General features: G+C 30.6%; 1 protein-coding gene across 7 annotated transcripts; it reads right to left on the bottom strand.

Moving 5' to 3' along the window:
• Positions 1 to 3765: 3765 nt before the first annotated feature.
• LOC109805933 (protein argonaute PNH1) lies at positions 3766 to 22515 on the bottom strand. 7 transcript variants are annotated; one of them, XR_002240359.3, is made up of 25 exons: positions 22190 to 22515; positions 20837 to 20966; positions 11892 to 12163; positions 11474 to 11682; positions 10942 to 11088; positions 10709 to 10842; positions 10493 to 10602; positions 9763 to 9869; positions 9536 to 9674; positions 9342 to 9458; positions 9029 to 9136; positions 8864 to 8935; positions 8634 to 8756; positions 7932 to 8091; positions 7524 to 7645; positions 7228 to 7365; positions 7011 to 7153; positions 6599 to 6661; positions 6445 to 6508; positions 6226 to 6361; positions 5940 to 6013; positions 4632 to 4726; positions 4518 to 4549; positions 4085 to 4320; positions 3766 to 4001 (listed from the first exon to the last, which is right to left on the bottom strand). XR_002240359.3 is itself a non-coding variant. In XM_020368229.3 (24 exons), the coding sequence occupies exons 3-24, from the start codon at positions 12147 to 12149 to the stop codon at positions 4154 to 4156; spliced, it is 2718 nt and encodes a 905-aa protein (XP_020223818.2). In that variant the 5' UTR covers positions 12150 to 12224; positions 20837 to 20966; positions 22190 to 22515; the 3' UTR covers positions 3766 to 4153. The 7 variants fall into 7 exon arrangements, 6 of the variants coding, with proteins under 6 accessions (XP_020223818.2, XP_020223817.2, XP_082932969.1 ...); XM_020368229.3 differs by having other exon boundaries at positions 3766 to 4320; positions 11892 to 12224; XM_020368228.3 differs by having other exon boundaries at positions 3766 to 4320.
• Position 22516: the final 1 nt, after the last annotated feature.

The following is a 22516-nucleotide window of genomic DNA, read 5'->3' as shown; positions in this document are numbered from 1 at the left end:
GAACTTTCATATACTTGTTACTTTATGTTGATGATATGTTGATTGCATCACGTGATAAGTCTTTGATCAGGAAATTGAAAGCTCAACTCAACAGTGAGTTTGAGATGAAGGAATTAGGTGCAGCTAAGAAAATTCTTGGCATGGAGATTCACAGGGATCGTCAAGCTGGTAAATTGATCTTATCTCAACAAAAATATATTGTGAGATTGCTTGACAGATTTAATATGAGCAACAGCAAACCTGTTTCCACTCCACTTGCTGCACATTTCAAGTTATCATCAGACCTTTGTCCAGAAACAAAAGAAGAGATGGAGCGTATGTCACACGTTCCATATGCTAGTGCAGTTGGCAGTTTAATGTATGCTATGGTGTGCACTAGACCTGATATAGCATATGCTGTCAGCGTGGTGAGCAGATACATGCATAATCCTGGAAAGGATCACTGGAGTGCTGTCAAATGGATTTTTCGGTATCTTAAAAGTACTACAGATATTTGCTTGGTATTTGATAGATGCAAAGCTACAACCAATGATGTTGCAGGTTTTGTTGATTCAGATTATGGTGGTGATCTTGATAGAAGAAGATCTCTTTCTGGTTACATCTTTACTCTCTGCAATTCTGCTATTAGTTGGAAAGCATCACTTCAATCTATTGCTGCATTGTCAACAACTGAAGCAGAATATATTTCTGCAACAGAGGGTGTGAAAGAGGCTCTTTGGATTCGAGGTTTGGTCAATGAACTTGGTCTCACACAAAAGGTTCTTATTGTGTTTTGTGATAGCCAAAGTGCTATTCATTTGACCAAGAATAGTCGTTATCATGACAAGACCAAACACATAGATGTAAAACATCACTTTATCCGAGATATTGTTACTGTTGGTGAAGTTGTAGTAAAAAAGATTCATACTTCTGATAATCCAGCAGATATGCTTACTAAGCCACTTCCAAATGCTAAGTTTCAACATTGTTTGAACTTAGTTGGTCTTTACAGCACTTGAATATCCTTTGGGACTTTATCTGACGATGAGCAACTTATCAAATTTGAGCCAAGGTGGAGATTGTTGGTCAAAAGTTGCGGTGCCAACTTTCCAACTTTCGATGGCTCAAATTTGGAGCCAAACTCGGTGCAGCTTTCTTTGAATACAACATATTGTGTTCACACACATTTTCTTCATTTGTTGCTTGATTCTCGGTGCATTCTTTGCCTATAAAAGGCACTCATTGCTCACCACAATACACACCGAAGTTGAGAGAAAAAGGAGAGTTTTTTACTCATCTTAATATCTTTCTAGTTCCATTTGAGAGAGTATTTTTAGTCAGAAAATTTGAGAGATCATTTTTGTTTTAAGTCTTCATATTATTGGGGATTTATTAACTTTCTGTTCTCATCATATTAGAGAACTTTCTTGTACTCTCCTTTTTACATAGTGAAATAATTTTGCTCTCGTTCTTCCGTGGTTTTTCTCCAAATTTGGAGTTTTCCACGTAAATATTGTGTGTCAATATTTTTGTCTCTCTACTTCCTTCTCATTATCTCCAATTGACGCGATCCAGCGCTTCCGTATCACGCTGATTTCATAACACCTTCTTATATGGAGAATTGAAGGAAGCAGTATATATGGATCAATCTGAGGGCTTCATCAAACAGGGAGAAGAAGATAAGGTATATAAGCTGAACAAAGCCTTGTACGGGTTAAAGTAGGCACCAAGAACATGGTTTAGCAGAATTGAAAGTTATTTCCAAAGAGAAGGATTTATAAATAGTAGTCATGACTATATACATCAAGAGAAGAGAAGAAAGACTAATCATGGTAAGTTTGTATGTTGATGACTTGATATATACTAGGAATGATGAAGAATTGTGTTCAAGGTTTAAGAAGTCAATGAAGGAAGAATTTGAGATGACAGACCTTGGAAAAGTGAGGTTCTTCCTTGGAGTTGAATTAAGTTAAAGTGCAAATGGAATCCACTTATCTCAAAAGAAATATGCAAGAGAGGTTCTGGTGAGATTCAATATGTGGAACTATAATCCTATAAAAAATCCAATAGTTCTTGGAACTGTGTTGTCAAGAAAAGGTGGAGAAAATGTCGATACAACCTTGTATAAGCAATTGGTAGGCAATCTAATGTACCTAACAGCTACACGTCCAGATATGATGTATGTTGTGTGTTTGATTTCACATTACATGGCTAATCCAAAGGAGGAACACATGTAGATTGCTAAAAGAGCCTTAAGGTACTTAAAAGATACACTGAATTTTGGTTTGTTCTATAGAAGAAGAGTTTCAAAGCTTTTGGCATATACTGATAGCAATTATGCAAGAGATGTGGATGACAAAAAGAACACTTCAGGGTATGTCTTTTTGTTCAATGAGGCAGCAATTTGTTGGAGTTCAAAGAAACATGTCATTATTACATTATCTTCTATAGAAGCTAAATATGTGGTAGCAACCTCATGTGCTTGCCACTGTGTTTGGGTGAGGGGTGTTATGGAACAGACTAGAGTTAAAAATTGTGAGTGTATTGATATTTTTTATGACAATAGTTCATCAATCAAGCTCTCCAAAAATCCAGTGATGCATCGGAGGACTAAACATATTGATATTAGATATCATTATTTACGTGATCTTTCAAGTCAAGGAGTGATAAAGTTAGTTTTCTATGGAACACAAGAACAGGTTTCAAACATTATGATAAAGCCAATGAAGCTAGACTAGTTTACGAAACTTCGAGGGCTACTTGGAGTACAACCACTTGAAGATTAAACCGAATGCTCAATGAACATTTTATTTTAAGGGGAGGAATTTGTTAGCAATCTTCATTGGAAAATAAACTTTGCTGAAATATTGGTCTGTTAGTTTGTTTACGTTTAATAAGTTTTTTTTTTTTTTTTTAAGTTGAATAAGTATCTAAATTATTCTAATTTGTTAGGTTTGTTATTCCTAACTTTTCTCTAAGGTTGTTTACGTTGCAGTTGTAAGGCTTATTTAAACCTATTAGAGTTTGCATTTCAATATAAAAAAAAGTTTCTATCACTACTTCTCGAGCCACATAAGGCCTTCCTTTCCTACTAGTTATTCAATATTATAAATAATATAAAAAAAAATTATCCTATTTGGTGTACACGTTTATTTGGACAACTTTTTCTTGTAAACATATTTCAAACAACACCTTAAACTATTTTTTCTCTCCACCATTTTTCAAAATTACCTTCTCAAAAACTTATTATTAACCACTCAATTTTTTATTTAGGTTTTATAAAATACTCAGGTGAAATATATTGTTTACACTAGTTATTAATAAGTTTATGCATTTTGTTGAACAATTTTGTCCTTATAATTGTCTCTTAAATTACTCTCTCTCTACTACTTTATTTATTTATTTTTTTTCACTTTTCAAATTTGTTAAAAAAAACTAACCTTATAATTACAACTACTCAAAATTGGTTTACCCTCATGTTGTTAACTTTTCACTTTTATTTTATTTTAATTTTTAAAAAAATACACGGACCTTTTTTACACTAATGTGTATAGTTTTTATATTAATAATCACTTTTTATTAAATAAAAATAAATGCTTTTGATTAAAAAAATGATTATTTCCTTCGAAATAGTTAGAGCAAACATACACCTTCGATTCAAGAACCTAATTAGTATTGTTGTTAGATATGAAAACACCAACTTGTTAAAGGCGTCCAACATCACTGCCCTAAAGACATATCTAAAGTATCCATGAAAGTTGCTCAGGATACAACACTGCCCAAGACTTCCGAAATGTTCATGCAAGTCTCTCATAGATACAACAAAATTGTCATAAAATACTACAGTTAGAACTTTAGTACACATCATATAAGGACTGGTATAAAACTAAGTGATATGCATTCTCAGGGCCTTTTGATTGAATGAGACCCCAATGCTTGGAACATTGACTCATTCTTGAATTAAATTCTCCAAGGCAACCGACCATATTTTCAACATTGCATATATTACCTTACCTATGGCACTACACAGAAAACATAGACTTTAAAGATACATTCAAAATTTTCCATGCAGAATTTTTAATATGAACACGGACAACATTCTCACCTCTAATTAATTTCCATTCACTATATATGTTGTTGTTTCTCTACTTGGAAGACTCTTATTGCGCCTCATTCAACAGTAAAACATAACATTCTTCACCTTCTCTTTCAGAGCAGGTAGTGGCCGAACAGGCCCTTCTTTTGATCTTGTACCTCGCAGTTTAATGATCTCGGCAACATCAGGTTCCATGTAGAATCGTGCTCTGTATGCTGCCAGATGAGCATAGTATGCTGGAGGCACTGCACACACAATATAAACTTTATGTTTGATATTAAGGGTAACTGATATGATTCAAAACCAGTTAGTTTGTGAGAAAATTTCAATGTTTGAACAAATGTGTCTAAGGATTGAATAACGAATTGTTTGTATTTGAAACTAACATTACTTATTGGCTGATTATAAGAGTTTTTATGTTTAGAAAGAGCAAGAAAATTACCTACAGAAACAGACCGTGTACACCTTGCATAACTGCAACCAAAATATTAGGACGGTTATGTAATCTTAAAAATAGCATAACAAATTTGAGATTACGAATAGAGAAATCATTTACGTGTAGCATAAATTGTTTGTCAGAGACTGAATCTCATCTGCAGTGAAATTGTTCTCATCCCAGAGAACATGATAGTGTGCTGGTCTACTTGTACCCTGTAAATTGCCAATCTCCAAGGTTAATTTGATGCTACTACATGCTAGACATTTTAATGGTTTACTGCAATGAGAGGCTGATTGCAGCAATTCACACAAGTTTGTAGTTCTTGGCTCCTTGCTAATGTAGCAACTACTTTAATTTGTTTCACTTATCTATATCTATATCTGATACAGCTACTCGTAGCTAGTTCATTTGTATAAGTGTCTAACCCTATAAAAAAATTATGAAAATCTAATAAAACAACAAAAGACATAAGCATCTATAATATAGAAACAGAAATATTGTTCCTTGATGAGCCAAAAATGGAAACTATCCTGAATAAGTTAACTTAAATTAACTCCACCCAATAACTTATGTTTTATGTCAAATTTTAACGATCTAACTATTAAATTAAAAGTTTTTAATGCATATCAAGTTTGCAAATTTTAAAAATAATTGAAAACTATTTGATGTTTCCTTTCAATAATTCAAATCAACGTATAAAATATTTTTATAATTATCCTTCAATTTGAATTAATGAAACAAAATATTAAATAGTTTTCAAATTTTTTAAGATTTTACAGATTTGATCTATGCATTAAAAAAATTTAATTTAACAGTTGAATTATTAAAATTTGATGTAGAACATGAGTTATTGAGTGGAATAAATCTAAGTAAACTTATTCTTGAAGTAAGTAGACTCCTCCTCTCTCTCTATATATAGATAAATATGGATATGTGTCTTACAAGTGTTGTATCCTATATTTATAGGATAATCATATTATTGGGGTTATTTTATGGTATTTGTCTGAGAGAATATTTTATAAGAGTTATTTTTATAAGGTTATTACACAAACATACTCCACAATGATGAGTTATTTTTACAAGGTTTTTTTAAAATTAAACAATAATTTCAAAGTAAGACCCATTGCTTGTCTCTTTGGGAGTATAAGGAACACTTTGATATATAAAGGCTCTACACTTGAGTGATTCAAGCATTGTGAGACTATTTTCTTTTGAAATATCATATATGTGCAACAGATGTTTCTCTCTCTATTGGGGTTATTTTATGGTATTTGTGTGAGGGAATATTTTATGAGAGTTATTTTTATAAGTTATTATTTTTTCTTTTATTTTATCGATGTGGGACTTGTTTGTATCCCAACACATATCTCATACATGTATCGTATCCATGCATCATAGGCAGCATCATCGATACCATTACCATACCTGAATTCCCGCATGACTGCATAAGTAGAAGTCGAATTCCGAAGGATGACAGATCTTAGTATCTACCACAGTACCTACATTGCAATCAGACCAATCGCTCAACTCTGGAACCGTTTACAACACAGGTTAATGAAATTGGAGAATGAGCAGAACCACAAGACTTTTTTTATGTCAAAGTAGTCTTCTAAAATTGTAATTGAATACATCTTCCAAGTACTTGCACATGGATATCCTTAAAATTGTTACAAGCACTAAGTCTAGCAGCTGGAAGAAGCAAAAAACATACCAGGTAAGATATTCCCACTCTTATCAGTGCTATTTCTGTCATAGTGATTGTTTGCAAAGAGTCTAGTGTGATGCCGTTTTTGAACAACTACAAATGTTACTGGAGGTTGGTAACTAGGTTCCAAAGACGCGCAAGCCTTTACACAATAAGAATATAAACATTAGAGAATGACATAGTAATAAAAAATGATAACCATGCTGAATTGTTATCTCCAAATACCTTGCGTATGGCATCAAGCTCATATAGCAAAACCTGGTAAAACTGTCCTTCACTTACCCCATCCCTGAAAATATATTGTACAACATTATAATTAAAGTAACTCCACATTCTTAACTTCTTTACAAGAACAATATCAGAAAGACATCACTCCTACCTGTAAAAGATTATTCTCAATGGTTTTTGTCCAGTTGCCTTCTTAAATGATAGTAAGAGCTCCCTGCAGTTTCACAAATTAGTATGAACTAATAGGCACGCAGATGTTGGATAATGTGAAATAATAAATGCTGATAAAACCATTATGATTTTCCTATTGGCCAACAATTGAACTCAGCCATTCTTTAAATCACAACTCTGAATCCAGAAAGGCTGTGACTATGTGATACTTTGATATTAGGAAATTGAAAAAATGCCAACCCAAGACATTGCAAGGCTTTTAAAGAAAAAAATCAGGTCAAGACAACAGTGGGGCCTATATGAATTTGGATCGAAGTATAAAATTTAACAAACATATTTCACAGACGCAATATGCACATGGTTAGAACTTAGAAGAGATGCTAGTCAAGTACCTGATCATACCACCATAAACTACACCCCTCTGTGGATCTTTCCAACTTCTGAAAAGATCTTGAATGAGTTCTTCTCGATGAGGCTGAGCACAAACCAACCCTGCATACTTTGTTACCTCAGGCCAGTCCTGGGATGCTACAACCTGGATTTCCTTAATCAGTATATATCAAACATAGGGCATCTGTTAGTTGAATATAGGAGTTTGGAAATGCTTACAGCAGCAATGGATGGACAAGAATCCTCTCCTGATTCTGGATGAGTTACATCAGCTCCAAAAATTATTGTTGGAATATCACTAACCAGTGGAATCCTCCAACTTAAAGCATCCAAAAGTACTGTGTTTCTTCCTCCCATCTACAAAAATAAATCATTTATTTGAGAAAATGAAATAAAAATAATAAGAACAAATAAGAAAATGACTTATGATATCGAAGTGAACATTTTAGTGTAGCATGTAGTCATCCAGTCACTTTGGATTGTAAAGTATGATTGAACATTTAATGATAACAGACCTTGACATTGATTTTTAGTGCCACATTAGCCAGGTACTGTCTATTGACCTTGAATACATGTTTTGTAAGGCAGCATTGAGAAATCAACCCCAGATCTGTTTCACAGATTCTTTTGAGATCACCTGAATGAAGAGTTTGTTTCTTTAATGCAAAAGTGAAATAATTTTCTCCACAGAAAAACTGGAATAAAATATAGATAATGAGAGAAGTGCTGAAGAAAAAAAAATTATATAAGCAAGAGGAATGAGGCATTACCATTTTACAGGCATAAAAAATAATTAAGAAAAAAGTGAAAATGAAGAAACATCAAGGTACACTATTACCTCTAAAAAATTTTGTAATTATAAACCAATACCATCTTAGCTATGATTCTGAAGTAATGCAAATGGGAGTGTCCTAGAATCATACCATACAGAGAGCCATTATTGTCTGGAAGAATGGCAATCAGCAACTCTAGCTCTTTCCCCTCAAGCTTGTCTATAGCAGCAGAATGTACGTACTTTAAAGCCTTCTTTACCTGTTCTGGTCTTGCCGAATATATAGGAATTGCAGGGTCATGACTGAATTCCTGTTAAAGATTAAAAGAACAATGTCATTGTCAAGTGCACATTCAACAATTACCGAACCCTTTTTCCAACAGGTGGGACAGGTTACGAGGATTAGGTGAGACCATACTATTATGCCATGAATTTCATGAACCAACTATTCCAAAATCCTGTTATGTGAACATATCCAAGCAGTTTTATATTGCATATCTAACATGCCCTCTCAAGCAAGAGCCCTTTCAGTTTGAAGTTTGGATAAATAATGATGCACACGTCCACTTTATGTTGAAACTCTACATTTTATGGGAAGAATGGGGATGATAAAGATCAAATTTTAAACCATTTGGTCATGACTGCGCTGATATCACCCAAAACTAAAACTTTTAGGTGAAGACACAAGAATGGTTATAGATTACATCTTTACAATGAATGTAGTTGAGTGTTGATGATGATATACAATGGAACATGAGTAATTATAATTTGAAAGAGTATCTAGTACAATTCAAATAAATAGTCTCTAAAAACAATTCAGCGAACAAGGCATAACCTAAATTTGAAACTTTACCATGCCTGAGATTTGGCACATCTGAACTAACTGTTGGCAAAATCCACGAGCTGTATTTTCCTGGACACTTCGTGAGAAGTTGATGCATGCCCAGTATCTCACAGTACTTCCATTTATAACTTTCTGCGTTAAAATTACCAGAAATACAATCAGTTTGGAACAAGTAAATTTCCTTGTCATTTATTTTAAGGAAAGAGCTTCATCTATTATCTGCTGATGTCTGAGCTGACCTTGTTCATCATATTCCACTGACCAACTTGTGGCAAATATTCTTTCTCTCTTCCTGTCTCATGATATTTCAGCTATAGGGAAAGGAAGAGCAAAAATATAATATCAGCATAATGGCAAAAGCAAACAACATTGGTAAACAATTTAATTAATTATGAGAAAATTACCCATGGAGGTGGAAGAACCCGAGCCTCAACTGATGCAAGCTTGTTGTCTATGCTGATGCCAAACTCCTTTGCATAGGGATTATTCTCGTAATTGTTTTGTTGAATTGTCTGCAAGTAAATAGAGAAGTTCTAGATAAATAAAACAGGCCAAACAGAACTTTGTGTTTGAAGAGGAATAGCTTACATGACTATAAAGGATGAAGTTACCATGATTGCAATTAATACATGGAAAAGACCTACATAAACAATATAATGTCCAATAGACTCAAAAATAAAAATGGATCAGAAAAGGAAGGATAGAGTTTGGAATGACCTGTAAAATGTCTGTCTCTTGTTCGCGGGGTCTCTGGCATGAGAACTTTAGCAGAGAAGTTATCTGTTTTTCATTTAGTCCTTTTGTATATCTCTGACCACCAACTATCTTGCATGCCTGGGACAAGATTCACATGAGTTCACCATGGAAAATCCAGAAACAAGTAATTTGATTAAATTCATAGAAAATATTACCTCCATGGGCAAATAGTTCACCTTCCTTTGACTTCCTACTTGAAGACAAGGTAGATGAGAATATTTGATTGTAAATCCATACATTTCTTGGAAATAATCAACTACTGATTTCATGTTCATTTGATCATCAAGAGGGAAACTGTTCAGCGGCAAAAAGAGTCAATCATACAAAGGAAGACATGTCTAAAAGGGATAAATTCAACCTGCTAAAGTCAAAAAAGACATACATAAGCTCCCTTGTAGGCTGTGAAGTTAGTCCTGATATTCTATACTTCCTCCGAAAATTTCCTCTATGTGTAACTTCAACTTTTACACCTCTTAGAGCCTTTTTGATCTGCTTGCCAGTGACAACACAAAGTTTTATTGGTTAGATATTACTTTAATAAGATAATTGTTTCTCTAAATTTGAGAGCTAAAGTTGTCACCATTTAGATTCTTCAATAACTGAGAAAGGAACTTGATTTCAAATATTTAATCATGAATCTCAAAATTTTGTAGGTACACTTGAACAAATTATGAGTTCAGGTCATTTGGAAGAAAGAGACTTTCAATTTGTTTTTTAGACTTTCAATGTGTTTATGCAAAGGACTTTTGACCTCAGAAGATTATGCCAAAATCTGTGATTGAACATCCCAGTGCAATTCAAGTAAGAGCATATCGGCGTATTAGCAATGACAACATAACTTATGATCTAGTTCTAAATTGTGGTCGCAGTTTTATTACAATCCTTAATATTGCAGAATATTGCAGACAAATGCGCTAATGTGGCCACAATTGCAGTCACGGATGGACCATATGTTAAAACCTTGCTTATGAGGCTTTACGCAAGTACATCATTCATTCATTCTTGATGAATCCTATAGTGGAACAATGAATGCTGAGTTTCCAAGAAAACAACATTTGTAGTGTTTTAGAACAATGATTGCAAAGTTTCAAAAAAAAAAATAACAACCATACCTTGACACGATCTGCATCTGACAATGGCTTTGATTGCACATCTTTTCCCAAAATTTGTGCAACAAAGTCAATCACAGGAAGTGGTTCAATAAAGGCCATTGATGACATATCTGAATGCAATCAAACATGTTGGAAGAAACATCAATGACAAAGGAGAATGGAACAAAGAAAAACGAAGAATTGCATCTAATTAATTATTATTAGTTGAAGTCTAACCAATGTTAAGTGACAATCCCATCTGAGTAGGCCTTATACTCTGGTAGAAGCCCCTCCATGATTCAAGGCCACCACCCAATTGCTGTGGTTTTCTTACATCTGGAGAATAGAGAAACCTCCCAATTGACACGAAACTACACATGCACATAAGAAACATGAAAAATAATCAGAATCAATTATTCAAATGGAGGAAACAACACATAATTTTCAAAGAAGAACAACCAAAAACACACCTCTGAGCCGCAAGCTCCCTTAACACAATGTCGAAGACACTTAGCGCTTCTTGTGGATTGTCCACTTGTTTCCCACTAAGAAGCTCACGTAGTTGATGCATGCTAACACGGGTTGCAAACTTGATGACCACCTTGAACTCCCTTTCCCTGTAACAAAATGGAAGTTTGGAAACTCGTTAGAAAGCAAAGAATCCCGTCAATTTAGCCCAAAAACGTGAAAGCTACAACAACTAATTAACTTCTGATTAAACATGGAAAATCACATCATGCAACCAAACACGCTAAAAATAATCAAAACTCCTTAAGACACTCAAAGCATGTTTGGACTTTGGATTCACATCAATTTTGGTTGAATGTAGATAAGAAGAAGCAACAATTAGTTCCTTTTGTATCAATTTTGATGTGATTCTTGTTCAATGGTGACCATAGATGTTGAACCAAACATGCACTCACATTCCACCAACCCAAAACTTCACTTGCAAATTCAGAAACTAATTACTCTTGTAGAAAACATGATAACTCAGACAATTACCTGGTACCACCGATAACATCATCATCCTCACTCAATGTTACATTGAACTCTTTGTACGTAAACGGAAGCAAACCAGCCGTGTAAAGGTTTCTTCCTCCATCATACACAGGGAGCCTCGTGGCTAACTCAGTGTTCCTATGAAGCCTCACCAACTCTGCTATGATAGCCTTGCATGTCTTACGAGAAGTGACTTCTGGGGTTATTTTAACCTTCACAAAAACAAGCACAACAAAACATAGCGAGTAAAAATAATAATAATTCCCTTGAATTTCATCATTCAAAACAAGATTTAGTAGCAATTTGGGGGTTCATAGATTTTGATGGAGACAATGTTCTTTTAAGCACTCTCAAGAAGGTGACAAGAAATTTTTTTTTTTTTCTTTCTAAAAACTGAATTGGACCATCCATGCAGGCTTACATTGTAATGGGTCAAGTCCGAAACTGATATATCTGCAAGAAAATGGTTGGCTTTGATGAGACACTTAGTCCCGAGTTGGCCATAGCCAGGCCTTTGATGAAACACAAGACTCTTGCAAGTGGCTGAGGAACCATGTTGTGAAACAAGTTCTGTTTCTTGCAACTTCTCTGGCTTGCACTGACTCCTTCTCCTGCACCTTCTTCTACGTTCTGTGGGCTTCTGGACACATTTCACCTGGTGCTCCTCTGGGTCCTTCATTTTGCAGTGTAGTTCTGTGGAAAACAAACACAACCCAGCTTCACTTATTTTTGTCTTTTAGGTGACAGGTTCCAGCTGGGAAAGAAAAGAAACCGAAAGATTTATATGGCACAACAAATTCCAAGTTTTCACTCACAAACAAAACTATTCATTGGCTTAATAAGCAAGAGTGCTGAGGGAAGAGAATAATGAGTGCAAGAGTGGGAAAGAAAGGAAACTTTGTAACGGCTGAAAAGCTGAAAAGAAGGGGAAAAAGAGGAGGGGAAGGTGGCATGACATCAAATCTAGACAGTGTTTCCTCTTCCCCTAGGCGCTGTATATTCTCTGAAAAGATGGGGATGATAAATAAAGTGACGTGCATATATATACATGCAAAACCAGAAATGGCCTATTTATATACTTTTCTAACAATAAAACAATTCTCAATTTTATTTTTTAAAACTAACGCAATATATATATATATATATATATATATATATATATATATATATATATATTAAGAAATTAATAGAAATAAATAATATATGTCCCATAAGTCACCAATGAGCATTTTGATTTCCCCATATAAGATTATTTCTGATTAATCAATACTTTCAAGGTTTAAGTTTGTATATTTGTAATTGTTAAATACTAAGAAAATGTCATCCATAGTAATTACTTACTCCAGGCTAAAGCAAAATTGCACATGTAAAAAATATCATGGTCTTACTAAAAATATGTGCACAATTTTTTATATTATTATTTAATATATGATATGTTAAACACTTAAATGTGATTTTTTTTATTGATCGAGAATGAATACATATTCAACATAATAAATGCATTTTGAAATTTTGAAGGTTATTTTTTGTTTTTGTGTGAATTAGGATATCTTTAATAAAAATTAAAGACTAATTTTTCAAGGATTTATTTGAAGTCTGATTGCTAATATATATATATTTTTTTACTCACTATCAATTATTCAAGGTTATGCATGCAACTGTAAACAGCCAATTTGAGAGTTTTGTCTTCTAACCAGGTACAATTCTAATGACCCCCACAAACCATTGGAACTCGGTATCAGTTACTTTGTGCCTAATTTGACACGAAGTACAACTACTTGAAATTTTTCCATATGCTCCATTAGCTCGCGAACATAGGTTGCACACATAGGCCATAGATGTAGGGTAGAAACAAAATGGCTGTGTGTGGTGGCATGGTTAATTATTTGGGATGTGGGTTCTATAGTTGGGAGCCAAAGGACCCTTTTTATTATTATTGTTGTGTTGGTTTCATTTCATTTAGTGGTCCCAACGGGCATGCTTTTGAAATTTACTCTACTCCAAGTTCTTGGAGGGACAGCATGTATAAATCCCTTTTGCAGAAACCACAAAAAAAACTTTAACTCCTTCCCAAGTTGAGTTACAGCGACAGAACAAGGTCTAAAGCAGTCACCACTACTAAGACAAGAGACTCAAACAAAATGTGAAAATGCAGGGCATGAAGTTGCCACAATCAATGGCTCTGGCTGCCACCAATAACAATAACAATGTCAGGTTGTGTTGTACGTGTGGCTATAACACTGTAAACTTTGTCATGCCTGGCCGAAAAAACAAGGATTTTGGCACTGTTCTCTTTGGCTTTGGTCTTTTGGATGGGAACTAATGTGGAGCTGAGAAAAGTGGAATTGACGGTAACGCTTATCAACTATTGTTTGGGATCATTACAAAGACATGAAGAACAATCATGTGTCCCGTCGCTTTCTGTGGTTTCACGGAACAGACAGAACATCCCTAGAAAATCATTCACCAAAAATAAAAGTTAAAGTTCCCAATTTTGAATGTAGACTAGCTAGTAGTGTACGACCCTTTGAAATTGATCACTTTTTGTAGAAGGGATCTTTATTCCACAACCAAACCCACATTGTTTTTATGATTAATTTCCTGGTGAGAATTTATTTATTTTTCTCTTTATTTACAAATGGGAGGAATTTGGAGGATTTCCCATATCAATGGGGAGGACACCAATGAATGACATGCAGACTGACTCACCAGAAATATTATTATATAAGCTTAAAACTGCAATGCTCAACTAGTGCTAACGAGAATCTTGTTTGTGCCATATTTTTAGGACACTGCATTTATATTGTACACCCAGTTTTCAAATAAAATAAAATATATTTAATACGTACTATATATTGAAAAGATAAAATAATACATGCATTTATAATATAAAGTATTTTTTTCACATTGGATCTGAAATTAATTTTACTCAGTATACTATAATTTTAGTTGACTTTCAGAGGTTTTACACACAAATGAACAAGATTGAACAATAAGTCTTCCATAAATAAATCGATCTCACAATATGTGACAGTGGGCATCTAATCACTATGCTAATATATATATTTTTAATATTATTTAATCACAAATTATGATGTACAGTAAATTTTTTTACTTTAACAAAAATTACCTCAAAAGACATTTATCATAATTTTTAATAAGTTTATTTTGTTTATATCGATAGTATACAGAAATTAAAATATTTTTTAAAATATTATTAAAATGTATTGACGGATATATTGTTTTTTACATTTTCACTTAATTATAAATTGTCATATATAAAAAAAATAGTAAATTTTATTTAAAAATAATTTAATTAATCTTAAAATATGTGTTTGAGTTTAACTAAATCATACAAAATTAATATATAAAATGAGAGTTATTTTTCACTTATACACTCTAATTTAATTTATTATTAATTGATTCAAATTTAAGTTTTTGCCCGTTAATTAATCTAAAATAAATTTTGATATATTTTTAAATATAAGTTTGAGCTTAAGTTAATTTTATAAAATTGACTTTATAAGTATTTTTCTCTAATTACATGCATTATTTTGAATTTATCATACTCAAGTTTTTTAATAATTATTTAAAATTTATGCTGTTAATATTAGGGGGTGGACAGAAAAAATTTAACTAGTGATGAATTAAATTGCATTATAGAAACTCAACTATTTGTAAATAAGCTAAACTGAAATGTTTTTTCTTTTAAAAAATATTTATTAAACAAAACTATTTTTATAAAAATTAAAGATATTAAAAATGGTTTGTCTCAATGAGACTCGACGGTCTAAATTTAAAAAAAAATGATTAAAAAGAAAATGTTTCAATGTGGTTGGGCTCAGTAGGTAAACTAGATTAGGTTAGGTCACAAATTTCTAGACTTAAAACTTACCCAATCTAATCTAATTTGCCTGATATTTATAATATTTTCTTGTTATATTTAAATAAATAGGAAATAAAATAAAATAGACAAATTTAAATTGTATTAGACTAACAAATCAAAACAATCGATTGAAAGCACCAAAACAATCCGTTCAATTTGAATTACATTAAAGCTCAAACTTTTAAAGTGAAAGAAACAAAAATAATACATCAACTCAGTTCATCTAAATCATTTTATAGTTCAAACAAACTTTTTTAAATTTAATGTAATTTTTATAAGCTGAATTCATTTTGTCCATCTCTAGTTAACATATGTAAGTTAAAATTTAAATTAAAAGAAGAGTTATAAGAAAAAAAATAAATTATTTGTAGCAATTATATATTTCTCATAATATAATATCAAATTCAATTGAATTGGTGCAAGGAACACGATAAAAGAGCCTTTAATTTGCATATGGTATCTGACTACTATTTTGGTTAGTGTGATTTCCTTCATATGGTCACATCTAGCTGAGAGTTTTCCAGGCCCCCCCTTCAAACGACTATGGTTTTATTCTTTGTGATCATAATTGAGAAGACATTGCACCAATTTTAATTTATTTTTATTTATTTATTGTAAGACAAGACTCCAAACAAAAGCACAGACCCTCTTGCTCAGGTCTAAAATGTACTCAAATTTTGTCTTCTTTAAAATAAATGGAAATTCAGATGTGAATATGTCACCATCATTTGATAATTCGTGTATCAGATAATCTGAATTGTTTACCCGATTCAGCTCTACATCTCTAACCTAAGGTGACCCTACTAAGATTATGGCTAACATGTAACAACAAAGGAACTAGGAAAATATTCGTTAAACCCAAGGAAAGGATGTGCTCATGTATATAACATAGGTTTTTTGTAGTTTTGTGTTGCTACAGAAAACAGGTGACCTTAGCATGGAAAAAATAAGGCATCTAAATATCAAGAATTTATTGATAATTAATAAACTAATTGAAAGTCAAAAAGTTAATTAAAAGTTAAAAAAAGTAATTTTAATTAAAAAATTATAAACTATTGAGCTAATTAATAAATGTAAAATTGTATAAAGAACATGTTAATACAATGTTCTTTAATTATATAGATTATATTTTATTTTACTGATAAAAATATATTTAAAGGTATTTTTTACAAGTGTGTTTAGTTAATGTTTAAAAATCAAATAGTTATTAAAATGAAATAAAAACATAAATAATTTAATAATTAAAATAAATATTTAATATTACACTTATTTTGTCCAACCTGATTTGTTCCACAAGTCAGTTTAGGACCCTAAAAGTAAGGCCCGAAAAGTCAAGCCAATTTGCTTTGGACACATAAACCATATTTTCTTTTTATAAATTTGTACATACTTTTTAGAATTTTATATTTTCTTAATCTATAAATATAATAATAATAACCACAAGATTTGAATATAAGATTATGTTCATATTATTTGAACCCTCATAATTAATTTTAAAATTTTATTTATTGAATATGCCTAATTTAATTTAATTTTTTATGTATTTTAATTAAAATTAATTTGACTTGTTAGCCTAACATAAAGTCATATTAGATCATTCAATTTTAAGTTTGAAAGGAGGTTGATTTGGTATAACCAAATCAGTCTAACCTAACGAGTTCAAACTGAATGACCTCATTTTCAAACTCTATTATTATGATATACTTTAGTAATGACTGTTAATTAAGTTTTTAGCTCATATTTTATTTTAAAATTTGTTTTTTAATTTTTAAATAAGAATTTTATTAGTCAAGGTTACTTAACTTTATTTAATTAAAAATTTTAATCTTGAACAAAAGTTCATAATTTCTAAACTTAAAAAAAAAAGTTAATTTTTAGTCTCTAGACAAAAAATTAAAAAATATTTTTATCTATTTAATGAGATATTTGGGCGTAAAAACCAAATTTTTAAAAAATTTACTAACGTTTGATCAAACTTTTGCTTAAACACTAAAAATCTTAATAGAAAAAGTTATTAAGGGACTTTTTGATGGTCAAAATTTTGTTCAGAAACTAAAAAAAGATTTACTTTAAAAAAAATCTAAATACATAATTAACCATGAGATTTAAAACGTATATGATATTGCAATATCGAGAGTTTTAATTACAATCACCTTAGTCAAATTATAAGTTATAATAACTAGCTTATATTACATTCTTTTGAAATATAACATTGAATTACAATAAGAGTTAAATAAAGTCTCTTCTAAAAATTCTTTAAATTTTTATATTTTATGATATTAAATTGCAAAGACTCATATAATTTAAGAAAAACTTGATAGTTTATTGTTTGATAAAAAAATATAAATAAAAAATATTTTTCAAAAATGTTCAAGAGTAGGATGTTTTCCTCAACTATAAATGTATAGCAATTTTAATTTTAATTTTAAGCTATTTTTTAAATAATTAAAATAAAATAAAATAGTCAATGTGAAAAGTCTTCATCGTAATATTAATATTTGATTACTCAAATTAAATTTTAATATTTTAAAAAATCAAATTTTCAAGCCTCTCTATTATTTTATATTTTAATTTAAATATTGTTTAAATTTGAAGTTTATGTAATGTAATTTAATTTATTGATAATAGTTAACATCAATTTACATTTGGTTACTATTTAATTAATGGAAACTTGGTTTTAAATATTATAAGCAATATTAAAGTTTCTTCAATAAGTATCATATGTTGGATATTTATATATTATTATTAAAATAATATTTACTTTACTAAATTAAAGTAAATTTTAATAATTTTCAAAATATTTATGCTATACAAAAAATATTTGTTAATTAATACATCTTTTATCATAATTATAAGAAACTCAAACCTATTTTCACGTGTATTAATTGTTAATTTTTTTTATTCTTAATTAATTGTAAAGTCAATTAATGAGTTTTTTTTTATGCAAGAGAATGTATTCGGTAACCTATTAATAATATAAATCATACTATTGGTGAAAAAAATTAAGTCTTGAATGTTAAAAAAATAATATAAAATAAACTTTCTTGAAGTATGAGAAATATTGTTAAGGGAAATAATACCTATACTCTAATATTCTCTTATAAATTCTTACCATCAGTTAAAAATCACAAATTTGTTACATTTCGTCACTAAATTAATTAAAAATTTTCGTTGAACAAAATGTGAGACTTACAAAAAAATTATTTTTAATAAATTTTAATTAATAATAATAAAATTATTAAAATAAATAAAAACTAAATAATAATAATAAAATTATTATATATTAAAAAAAAGTGTTAGCTAGAGACAGTGTAGCTAGTATTCCTCATCATTAAAAACAAACTTCACTCACTATTTTATTATATGTATATTTTTAGATTGAAATTTAATTTTATAATATTTTCAATTAAATGAAAATAAATGAACTATTTTTATTGGTATTATTGAATTAATAATCTTTGGGATAAAAGTCGTAATATTAATCAATTATTTTCACCCCTTTCTTTTGCAATTATCTTTAAATGTTGATTTTTTTTAAAAAATTACAATGTACACTTGGAGTGAATATTTATATTTGTTTTAAAATATTTCTTACAATTTTGTTTGTCGGAAACACAAACTAGCTGGTTTATTATACTACTGCTATAGGTACACAATACACTGTATTAATTATTTCTGTCACCATCACCCTTGTATGTTATAATATTGAATTGCATATATAGATACGTATTAAGAACGCAAGAAACCAACAATATAGTGAAACTACAAAATAGCTAGAAAAGGGTCAGAGTAATTAATAAACATTCATACACTAAATTAAAGTTATAATTGAATTACGCAATTACTACTTTATGGAGTAAGTGACAATATGCAATCGTAATTGCAAATAATTAAGATGTATTTATATACAAGTTCTTTTATATTTCTCTGTGTTTTATTCTTTTAGTAATACAATGAATCTTTAAGTCTTGTGTTTAAGTTTATTAGGATAAAAAGTTTACTAATTAACAATTTCATCAAATAGTAATTATATATAAAAATTGTAACATAATGAGATTTCTATTATAATTTTATAAGAATTTAACAATGACTTAGTATAAAAGATTTTACACTGTATATCGATTTAAAATTATTATTTTTATAACTTTTAAAATAATTATTGTACAAGTTAATAACTTACAATCAATGAAAATGATAATTTGTGTGTGATTGGATGAATGTATAAATTTGTTTTACTATGTGAATGTATAATTTATTTTCCTCATATTTTAAATAGATTTATTCCTCGGATTGTAGTTATAAAAATTATTTACTCAGAATAGTAAATTATTGATCGATTTAAGTACAATTATTAGCCACTAAAAAGCAATGGGACATGAGAATTTGAGTACCTTACCTCCTCATTAAGTAAAAATAGAGTGAAAAAGAAATAAAAAGAGACGAGATAAAAAGAAATACTAAATTTTTATTATTTATTTGAGAAGAGAAATAGAAATACAGAAAAGCTATTTAACTGAGACTAAGTGAAAAACCGTTTTTGTTTTTGCAAATTAAAATGAAACAAGAGGAAAATTTTCTTCTTTTTTATTAATTTTTTTTAAAATTTTTACAATATTTTAAAAGATAATAAATAATTTATATTAAAAATATTAGATTAATTTTTTAATTGGTATAAAAAAATTGTATTTTTTTATATTATTTTCATTCTCTTTTCTATTTTTCAAACAAAGAAATTTTTATATGTGATGTTTGATTACCCGTTTAAAATTTGTAACTTAATTGATCTCACACACAATACTTACATCTTTGACAAAAACAAACATCTAATTCAATTGAGTGTAAATTATAAGTAAATTTCAATTGAATTAAAAGTTAACAGAGTATTTTTTTTTAGTTATTTGAAAATTTAAGTTTAACTTAAATGAATTTTGTAACTATAATCCATTCATATACTCAGTCTTTAAATCTTTTAAAAAAGTGTCTTATTTATTATATCATTGAAAAATAAAAAAGGACTAAAATATATGAATTTTTATAGACTAAAAAGCTAAATAATATTTTTAGAAAAATAAATTAAATAAAGTAAGTGTGATTTACCGAGCAGATTGATATGAAAGTTTTCCTCAATTGGAACGATGTTTTGTGTCTTTTTGCTTTTTACATATGTATTTGAGTCTGGAAATGGCCGAAAACAACAGTGGCCAGAAACCCATATCGCAATGATGACGAAGTGAGACCCATCTCATCCCAACCACACCACAAGCCATCACAAAAAACATTACACATCCACGAGATCATACATACATAAACACACCCAAAAGGAGAAAAGTACACTTACTAATTACTGGGGTATTAGGCTGTTGTAGAGTGTAAAAGCTAGGCGTGAATAAAGAGGCACAAAAATGCAAACTAAAACTCGTTTAAATTGAAGAAAAAAACACTAGAACAGTTTAACTTTGAAGCAGTTAATGGAAGCAAACCTTTTGCTTTACGCTATGTGGTGAATTAATGCCTCTGCTGTGACTGTGCCTCCAAGCCAACTATATGATCAGTAAATATTAAATATGAAATGTGAACTCAAACTTCACTTTGTTACCCCTTCTATTCTCCCTGCACACAAAGGTATATTACTGTTACTGCAGGCTTTCAATTTAGGATTAAAGACATGCATCAACTGCAGCTAGCTAGTGGGTAATTAATACACCTATAAATATTTCTTTTACTCTAGAGTGGCTACATGCACTAATAGAGGTTTTAATTTTTGTTGCTATATGAAGTACTAACTCATCATGTTAAATTTTTCATGACAAAATCATGGTCTACCTAACTGCCATTTTAAAAGCACAGACAATAATAAGAAAGGATGGTGGTGTGGTGAATAACAGACAATACATATTTGTGTGGTAGCAGTTTAGTAAAGTTGAAATTAAAACATGAAATTTGGCTGGTTTCAGTGAAACATAAGTAGAACTACACACAGGAGTAAGGTTCTAGATATGCAGAATTTAGAGCAAACCTCAAGAGTCAAATTTTTTAAACTAATTTGGCTGGGAAGGGAGGAAACACAGGCTTCATCATCATGCATGGCCTTGACCAAGACCAATTTTATATGCCAAATTGCAAAGGAATTATGGAGAAAGAAATTGATGAGATATTATAATGTTGTTTTGGAGGGGAAACAAAGAAAGAAAGGCGAGTTTGGCAGGAAGCATGAATATATGTTATAAAGGAAGAAGAAGGAAAGAAGCACAATCGAAAATAACATGGAATTATTTAAGGATTAAGTTCGGTGATTTTGGTAATGATCACATGCATGAGACAAGACAATTAGGTAAAGTAATCTTTTGGTATTTAACACAACTACATGTTTAAGATTCTAATTTGAAATTACTTAATTATTAACATAACTGTATGTTTAAGACTCGATCTCAAAATTATTTATTAAACTGAAATAATTTTTTATCATTTAGAAAATACTTTTTAACTATGGATTTCTAGCATGGAGGGCTTCTCTTTTGTGGTATTATTGATAAAAACATTAAGGAAAGTCGATGGAGCAAGCAGTGTTCAGAAATTGGTCTTCACTGCCTTTAAGAAAGGAGCTTTAAACGAGAAACGAGATCTAAGAAGGGCTTTAGGAGCACGAAAGCGTGCCACTTTGATTATTTAAAAGGGTAAAAAACAATGAAGCCTTTTTATCTTTTGGGAACAAGGAAAAGAAGCGCCACATATATTAATGTACAATTGCAGAAAGGAGCATTTGGATGCATAGAGAGCAATGAAAAAGGAATTGCAGAGAGTATATAGTAATGCAAAGGTGTGAGATTCCATACATTGATAGAGAGAGAAGTGGTGCTGTGCTGTGCTGTGCTGTCTGGCTCTGGTGCAAAGCTTAGTATCAGTAATTTTCAGTGCATTTCCCAGCAGGTTCCGTAGTTAATTTGGCTTTGGAGAGTAAAGAAATAATTTAAGGGAAAGAGAGGTTGTGTCAGTTTGTTAGACGGAAAATATGGTGGAAGAGAGTGTGTAAGTGTGTTATGTATGTCAGTTAAATGGAAAAAGAGAGAGAAAGAAAGCAGAGGAGTTGTGGTTTGTGGCGAAGCATGTGTAATGTAGGGAGGGGTCAAACTTTTATAAAGCAGGAACGAAGGAGGGCACTC

Source organism: Cajanus cajan, chromosome 6 (genome assembly GCF_000230855.2).
Source record: "Cajanus cajan strain Asha chromosome 6, NIPB_CcT2T_4, whole genome shotgun sequence".
Classification (NCBI taxonomy): Eukaryota; Viridiplantae; Streptophyta; class Magnoliopsida; order Fabales; family Fabaceae; genus Cajanus; species Cajanus cajan.
Note: the sequence above shows the minus strand (reverse complement) of the source record. Positions and strands in the feature narration are given on the sequence as shown.